The sequence below is a fragment of the Lactuca saligna genome, chromosome 8, assembly GCF_052625555.1.
Source record: "Lactuca saligna cultivar CGN05327 chromosome 8, ASM5262555v1, whole genome shotgun sequence".
NCBI classification, from domain to species: Eukaryota; Viridiplantae; Streptophyta; class Magnoliopsida; order Asterales; family Asteraceae; genus Lactuca; species Lactuca saligna.
In genome coordinates, this window is record NC_136424.1 from 123233553 (window position 1) to 123242260 (window position 8708).

Here is an 8708-nt window from a genome sequence, read left to right on the forward strand (position 1 = left end):
GGGGGCGGGGGCGGGGGAATTGGGAAATTTTGGGGGCGGGGGCGGGAGATGCACTCCCCGCCCCGTTTGCCCCCGTTGACATCCTTAGAGGTGGTAGTGGGTGGTGCCTGACTAATGTAACCTTAGTGGGCTTAATGAAACCCTAATGGGACCAATGAAGCCCTAATTGACCTAAAAGCCCAAACATATGACTAATGGGCTAGTATTTGGGTTGGAAACCCTAGTTAGAGTTTGGACAACCCTAATGTCTTGAAACCCTAATTTTGGGAATTTGATCGAGACCCGTACTTGAATTATTCAATAAACTTAAAATAATTAATTAATAATCATTTGCAATTAACCTAAGTCAATATTAAACTTAATGGATTAAGTCCTTAATGGGTTAAGTAGGAAAACTTAACCCTAATCGTCATTTCATGTGAAAACCCTAATTTCATGTGGGCCTTGATTTGGGCCTTCCTATTAAGCTTTGGTGAATGCACTATTTATGGATTATCCAAGAACAAGTAAATAGACCAAAATAACTGGATGGGCTTTAGGATAAAGCCCATGTGAAGGACTTGCGCCGAATTAGGAAAATTAGGCAATAAGTGGGCCATAACTGGGCCTTGATGATTATGAGATATTGGGCCGTGGGAATACCAAGAGTTTGGACTAGAATAAATAGATGGGCCTTAAAGAAAGATTATATGGAGGTTTGGGCCAAATTTGGAAAATCGAGCCATATGTTGGGCTTTGGCCCATTACTTAACTATTAGGCCTTTGGAGTGTGAGTTGGACTTTAGGCTTGGAACCCAATTATTAATTGGGTATTATTTGATGTTGACAGTTTAGGAATTTATCAACCAACAGCTGGAGTTTTATCCGTGGGACTTCAGCAGTGCCAGGTGAGTTGTCCTCACTATACTAACTGGGTTAAAGGCACCAATGTCGGCCCTTTTCATATTTGTATCCGGGTTTATTGCATGTTATGCCTTATTATACGTATCTTGGTTATAGGATGGTTGCTATGTTAGAGATCGGTTAGATTGACATCCTGGTTATAGGATGGTTGCTATGTTAGAGATCGGTTAGATCGATATCCTGGTTATAGGATGGTTGCTATTTTAGAGAATTGTTAGATCAATATCATGGTTATAGGATAGTTGTTATGTTAGTAATCTGTTGGATCTGTATAACTACTTGTTTATATGTATGTGCACATGTTTGTTGGTTTGGGGAACGGGTTGAGGCAGGTCCTGTTGTGTGCAGTAGGCCAAGACATCCAGGACGGACCGGGTAGACTGCAGGCCCGGGCCAGGAAAATTTAGTCAGGTCGAAGGCCCAACGAGTGGTCTGGATAGTCTGAAGGCCCTAAGGGGTGGTCCAGGCGTGCCGAAGGCTCGAAGAGCGGTCCAGATAGACTGGGGTCTTATGTTTAAAACTTTGATGTGTGCCCACGAGTTTTTATTTTGCCAACAATAAGACGCGTCCCACATCGCCAAAAATAAAAAGTATCCACACTTTTCATCTCTTATATTAAGTGTAGGCATCCCACATCATCCAAGATAAGAAAACATCCATATCCTTAACGTTATATAATGATTCATCATTTCTCATAGAGTTAGATTGGGATTAGCATTGAGTTTGAGTTTAAACCCGAAACCAAACCATTAAAATACCAAAAAACGAGAAACCAAACCAATGGGTTTGGGTTTAGGTTTGGGTATAGGTTCGATGCTAACTATTTAAAAATCAATGTTGTGGGTTTGGGTTCGATTTTAGGTTAAAACCGACCCAAACAAATCTATGCTCACTCCTGATATATAGTTGTATTTATAAGAGATCCATTTTTGGACGTATTTTCATCGAAGAAATATCACTTTGGTTGAAAATTTGTTTGAGTTTTTCCACCTAGGATGGTTGAGTTGAGTGTTTTCCATGCACTCACAGGTATGTTCTTGAAACATTTTATTGTTAAACATACTCGAAAACGAAGGATCAATAATTACTTATTTGCATCGTGAGTACGTCCTTGAAGCCATAATGGTTGCTCATTGTTCGTAGAACCTTTGGACTAAATCCTCACTAATGAATAAATATTTTTTTGCTACATGTCACATTATCATTTATTTTGCTACATGTAAGTTTGTTGTTATTTTAAATTAATTTTTATTTCATATGTCATTTTATTGTTTTTTTTCATTTTATTAAGTTGTAGACAGTATTTATATTTCAATAATAAAGGCATATCAATTTCATTAATAAACTTTCCTTTTAATTTCAAAATTACCAAATTAAAGATTCGTTGATTTTCTTTATTTATTTATCTAAATTATTTGTTTAAATTTAAAAGAGAAAAAAAAACATTTTAATTTTTATAATCGATATTTTTTTCATCTTTCTTAAAAATTCATATTTTTTAAATGTTTAGAATTTTATATTTAGTTTTTTTTAATAAACTCATATAACATATCAGTTTTACAGCTAATAGATCACACCTAAGAATAAAATAATGAGAATAAAATTTAAATATGTTCTCTCACTCACGAGTTGCAAGCATATGTTTGTGGGGCTTATGATCATTTTATTAAATAAAGGAGATGTAGGTTAGGAAAAATATATAGACCTAATACATGATATTTCCGTGAATAACTACAAAATATATTACTTACATTAGTAGCGATACATAATTTATCCTCAAAGATACTAGTCGAGTCAAATGTCACTCATGATATGTCTTTATAATTGATAAAATAAAATTCTGATTCTCCAAATCAGCTTTTCAAAAATACCCTTCCTTTTTTTTAGATTTGTCTTCTATCATCCTATCATCATTGTACAGTCCATTTCAACACCTTCCACCCCCATGCATACATTATATTATTTAAATTTTTTATGTTTTCTTTTATTATTTATATTTAAAACTATATATATTTTCATGAGAATTCGAATAAGAATAGGTCCCTAGATTTTCCTAATGCAATTGATCTCTAGCTATACTTAAACTTGGTATCAAATCCGTTACATCCTACTCACAAATCACACATTCCTAGTTTTAATACTAATTTTTTGTTAACTTCGGAATCTTATAACTATCATAATTAAATTAAAATATCTAATGATTGATTATATACTAATCATTATATACTTTTTCTCTAGTACGGTAAATTTTATAAAGTAATTGGTTTAATTGGTTGTTTAATATGCATTTTATTGGATTGGATAAATGGTTGAGTCTCACTAGGTAAGATTTAATTCCACATTTTAAAGCAACTTATTGTCTTGTCTCATTTTAAATGTCTATTACTCATTAAGATAGACCTTACATGCCTCTTGGTGAAATACAAGGATTAGTCTTACTTGGTTAGACTTTAAGTATGTTACACATTAACTCTCAATAAATCAACATGACTCAATCACCAACTAAATCCTCTTAAATTTGAACATATGTCAAAGATCCCATAAGATCAAATTTGTGGGTTTTCTCTAGATTCGTCCATATTTCTTAACACAATCAACAATCTTTAACCATTGTGGTCGATGCCATTTGAAGTGGGATTAAACAAAATCGGATAAAGGTACAATCTTTAATGCACAATATACAAATTCCAAAAGGGTCATCATGACAAATTTAACAAAGCACTCGCCAGTGACCTTTTCCAAATAAATGTTCCCTGTTCCACCATTCTTTGTAACAGTATATAGGAATATTAAGAGGGGGCTACAGAGAGATGCCAAAGTAGATTTTCTTTTTCGCCATCAAAAAACCCCACATCAACACACAGTTTATTTTCAATTTCATGTAAACAAATTAAAGCTTCAATTTTCATGTCTATGTCCATTGAAGAACATGATTATATAGGGTTGTCAGAGGCAAACATGGAGAAAAAAGCCTGTGATATAACCGATAATAAAGATTTGAATTTAAAGGCCACTGAATTGAGACTTGGGTTGCCTGGTTCGGAGTCGCCGGAAAGAGAGGCTGTTAACGGTGGTCCAATCAAGAATTTGGTGGCCGGAGCTAAAAGGGGTTTCTCCGATACCATTAATGGTGGTTCGGGGAAATGGGTTTTCGCTGGTAAGGGTGGATCTGAGGTTGATTTGGTTAAAAATGGCGGATTTTTTTCATGTTCGAAAGTTGAAAACAAGAACTCCGGTTGTGTAAAAGAGACTGCTGTTTTGGCTTCTCCGAAGCCTGTTTTACTTGAAAACAAGTCTCAAGTTTCTGTAAATGCAAATGTTCCTGCTCCAAAGTAAGGATTTTTACGTATGATTTTCAATTTTAAGTAGCTTTCGAAGTTCGAACTAAATTTGATCTCAAAATTGTTTGCCTGAAACTAGTTTAGATATTGAGTTACTATCGGAGTTCGAAAGTTGTTTGATTGACTTTCAAAGTCAGCTCTTTCAAGAATCATGGAATCTAATCATGCAATCTTTTTTCCTTTTAATTTACCATATAATTTGTTATGAGTTTTGCATGGTTTCTTGAATGAGATTTTTGATCCATGGTTTCTAGAAAGTCCACTTACTAGTTTGTGGAATTCAATATTAACCCTTACAGTTCTCATTTTGCAACTCCAAAATGTTTTAATTTCATATAAAATATGTGATCGATCAAATTTCATTTATAGTTTTATGCAAACGAAAATTACTCTCATGGATAATCAAAGTTAAGCGGAAACTCATTTGACAATTTGACATCAAAAAGTCAAACATACCAATTTTGCATGCTTTTTCTTTCTAATTAAATATTTATTTACTTTTTCGTGGATTTATATGTGTAGGCAACAAGTTGTAGGATGGCCTCCAATTAGATCCTTTCGTAAGAACACCATGGCTGTTAGCCAAACGAAGAATCAAGAAGATAAGGATCCAAAAATGGGTTCGGGTTGTCTTTATGTGAAGGTGAGCATGGATGGAGCTCCATATTTGAGGAAAGTGGATCTCCAGATGTACTCTAGCTACTTGGATCTTTCTTCGGCTCTTGAAAAAATGTTTAGCTGCTTTACAATTGGTAATCTCATTTGATTCTTTGATACATCTTTTATGCCATATATGTTATCTAAAATAAATTTGAAGGACGACTTTTGGCATATATGCTAATCCATGTCGGCCGAATATGAAAAATATTGTCATGTAAAAGTAAAGTTGATGATGCTTGTGAGTTGTGACCTTAGTGGACTTAAAGAGAGTAAGTGCGAAGAGACTTTGTCTTTCTGATTAGGATTGGGTAAAATAGTAAAAGATAGAGAGTAATATGGATAAGTTGGATTTGAGTCTCAGCAACCTTAATGCGTACCCAATTTACACATAATTAGGATTCCTAATTATTGGAAGAATAACTTTTTTTCGATAGAAACATGGACATTTGTAACGTGTAGGAGTGAAGTGGTAGTTTTTCTTGACAAATATGTTCACGTTTTATATGTAAGTTTACTTTCGGTGTATTTGGGCCACGTGGGCTATATATTATTAAAGAAAAAACAATATAGTAGTATATGGATAATTATGTGGGTATGGGTCTATGGGCTGGGTCTCTTGGGCTTATCATTGAAGTAACGTCTTTTCTTTGCACTTTCATGATTTGGATCTTAGATATTAATTCTATAATATGTTATGTACCATACTTTATGTTTCGTCCTTTCTTAAATCTGGAGAATCATTCCGTATAAAAATATGAAACACTATATTTTAATATATTTTGAAATATATGCATGTGTTTGAAGCATAATGAAGTCGATTATGATCAAATTTTCAGGTCAATATGGTAGCCATGGAGCCCACACAAGAGACGGATTAAGTGAGAGTCGACTAATGGACCTACTTCATGGTTCTGAGTATGTACTGACCTATGAAGATAAAGATGGCGATTGGATGCTCGTAGGTGATGTTCCATGGGAGTAAGTTCCAATTCCCTTAACACAGTTGGTTCCATAATGGTATGGTCAAGGGTATGTCTGGCATTTGGGTTGGGTTCGAGTTGGCGGGTTATGGATTAGCGAGTTGGCGTGTCAGAATACACTGACTCAACCCAACCCATATAATATATGGGTTGGTGAGTTGAAAACATCAACCCAACCCAACCTAAATAACCAGTATAAATATATGGGTTCGTGGGACAGTGGGTCGAAGCCAACCCGTATAACCCATTTAATAAGCAAACACATTTTAAAATGAAATTAAAAAATACAAATAAAATGAAATCATAAAATTTTAAATATTCAACATAAAGTCATAAACAAGAGTGACGACGAGTGGTGTGCGACAGCCGGAGGACAAGAAGACGAGTGGTGTGTGTGCAACACTGCGATAGTCGATGACTCAATTGATGGAGACGAGAAACATGGAGTTGTGAGTTTAGAGAGTGAAGACTTAATTTCTTTTTTATTAGGGGCTAGGGGACGCTAAGTCAACTCGAAGATGTTTTGCAATTTTTGAATTCGGAAAACGATTAAACGATAATCAAATATTCAAAACTAATAAATAATTAAAAATATTTTTTTAACATTATATATATATATATATATATATATATATATATATATATATATATATATATATATATAATCGGGTTGGTGAGTTGACCCGCAAACCCAAACAGGTAACCTAACCCAACCCATGAAATAAACGGGTTGGCGGGTCAAAAATCTCAACCCAAACCCGTTTATTTTCGTATTAGGTCAGTGTCGGGTTACGGACTTGATCGAGGATGGCCACCCCTAGTCAAGGGTTTGAATCTCATCAATCATAAGTGTCGAAGTTCTAATTTCAATATGAATTTGGCTCTTTGTGGTCAACGACTCCTTATTCTGGCACCTTGTGGGCCAAAGTTTACCTCTCATACATGCTCCTGATACGGGGCAGTGTGGGTCAGCTCAAGAAGAATAACCGTTTTGCAAATACATTAATAAATTAATTGATACTGATGTCGAAAACCCTAACGAAATTTCATTGATGCAGTATGTTCATTGGCTCTTGTAAGAGGATGAGGATCATGAAAAGTTCAGATGCAATTGGCTTAGGTAAAATCTTGATATGATTCTTGATTTTTCATCTAAAAATCAAGAAACCTAAAATCTTGATTATTCAACTAAAAAGCAAGAACCCCACAAATCAATGGTTTCTCCGATATGATTTTTTGTCAAGATTTGAATAAAAAAATTAGTTGTATTGTTTGATGTCTTGTTTTGCAGCCCCTCGAGCGATGGAAAAGTGCCGAAACCGAACTTAGAACAATAACGACCAAAATTATGTTTGTGTAAAGATCAATTCTCTTGGAAGAATTCCAATGGGGTCTTGCTCTAGAAAGGCTGGAAACAAAGCTTTAATTTGGATTCTAAAGTCTTCAAATTGTATTATATTAATACTTGTGTTGAGTGTAACTAGAATAGTAATGCCATTTAGGCAAAAGACATGTATTACATCTATGACTTCTACAAATACTTGCTATGTTTCTTAATTTTAATATATGTTGAAAAGGGTAAGCCTCGAATATGTATTTTATGATATTTGTATCCATAATATGAAGATTTTAGTTTAGGTGAAGTAAAGTTGATATAGGAGGATTAAATATTGTAAAAGTCTGGGGTAGAGCTACAATAAGTGGAAGTACAAGTGTATGGACTTTGCGAGTATGTTGTAGAAGTGCAAGGGCTTGGGGAAATCTTTTGGGTGTTGTCATGGCAGTTGAAGTTAGTTAGAATTGTAAAATAAGGTGCTGTAAAGTAAAGATATGAAAATGTAAGTAATATATATTATATAATAAGTAGAACTACACATTATATTAATGATCTTAAACTTAATTGATGTGGATATATAAAAACAATGTACGGTTATTTTGGGTCTTACAATGAAGTTTAGGTTCTAAGTGTGAAAGTATACAAAAATCTTTTGACTTTGGATATTTAAATAGATATACACATAGGTGTCTTCAAATCCAACTTTTAATACCAATTAGTTCTTAAGAAAAAAAAAAATAGAAAAAAAAATGTTCGAAAATAGAAGTATTTAGCTTTTATTTTAAAAAAAAAAACTTATAATTTAAAAGCTATTTTATGTAGTTTTTTGTTTTATCTAATAATGCACATTTAAAAACTAAAAGCTACTTTCACGTATTGGTTATATTGATAACCAAATCATAAACATGCGGAAACATAAACTAAAGATTTTTATCTTGAATCTAATTAAAAGAAAACTTAAACAATAAAAAACGATTAAATATCTGCTTCTTTATGATCTTCGGATCAGGAGATTATGATCATCTTCCCAATTGATATTAAGACTGCCTCTAAAACCCCTCAACAATGTCTCACGAATTTCTTTGTCTAATTTGGTGTGTTTTGATCTGCTCCTTATATATATATATATATATATATATATATATATATATATATATATATATATATATATATATATATATATATATATATATATATATATGCTCTAATGTGAGAGATAGAAGGGATCTTAAAGATTTTGAATCAAATCGGAAACTCAAGCAACAAATAATAAGTGAATATGGATCTATCAACAATCTTATACACTTACCATAATATTTATGAATTTAAATGATAACAATATACATGTGCATTTATAAAATGGTTCCATAAATATAAAACAATATCCTACTGGACCATGAATATATAAATTTACATATGACCGTATAAGCATTTTAATATATGTTATCATAATATTGTTACCCTTAAACAATCTTGTCTATTAATCAT

At 33.1% G+C, this 8708-nt stretch overlaps 1 protein-coding gene across 1 annotated transcript; it reads left to right on the top strand.

Annotated features, from left to right (window-relative positions):
- The first annotated feature begins 3686 nt into the window (after window positions 1-3686).
- On the top strand, window positions 3687-7488 carry LOC145012833 (auxin-responsive protein IAA27-like). The gene is made up of 5 exons (XM_078971635.1): window positions 3687-4235; window positions 4767-4996; window positions 5741-5882; window positions 6943-7004; window positions 7176-7488. Exons 1-5 carry the CDS (start codon window positions 3811-3813, stop codon window positions 7211-7213), a joined length of 897 nt encoding a protein of 298 aa, XP_078827761.1. The 5' UTR covers window positions 3687-3810; the 3' UTR covers window positions 7214-7488.
- The last annotated feature ends 1220 nt before the right edge of the window (window positions 7489-8708 follow it).

Bases quoted from the DNA above. Each gene is read 5' to 3' on its own strand.
- LOC145012833 (XM_078971635.1), top strand. From the start codon at position 3,811: ATGTCTATGTCCATTGAAGAACATGATTATATAGGGTTGTCAGAGGCA. The intron at 5,883-6,942 runs GTAAGTTCCAAT...TCATTGATGCAG, and splicing joins GTAGGTGATGTTCCATGGGA to TATGTTCATTGGCTCTTGTA. The intron at 7,005-7,175 runs GTAAAATCTTGA...CTTGTTTTGCAG, and splicing joins TTCAGATGCAATTGGCTTAG to CCCCTCGAGCGATGGAAAAG.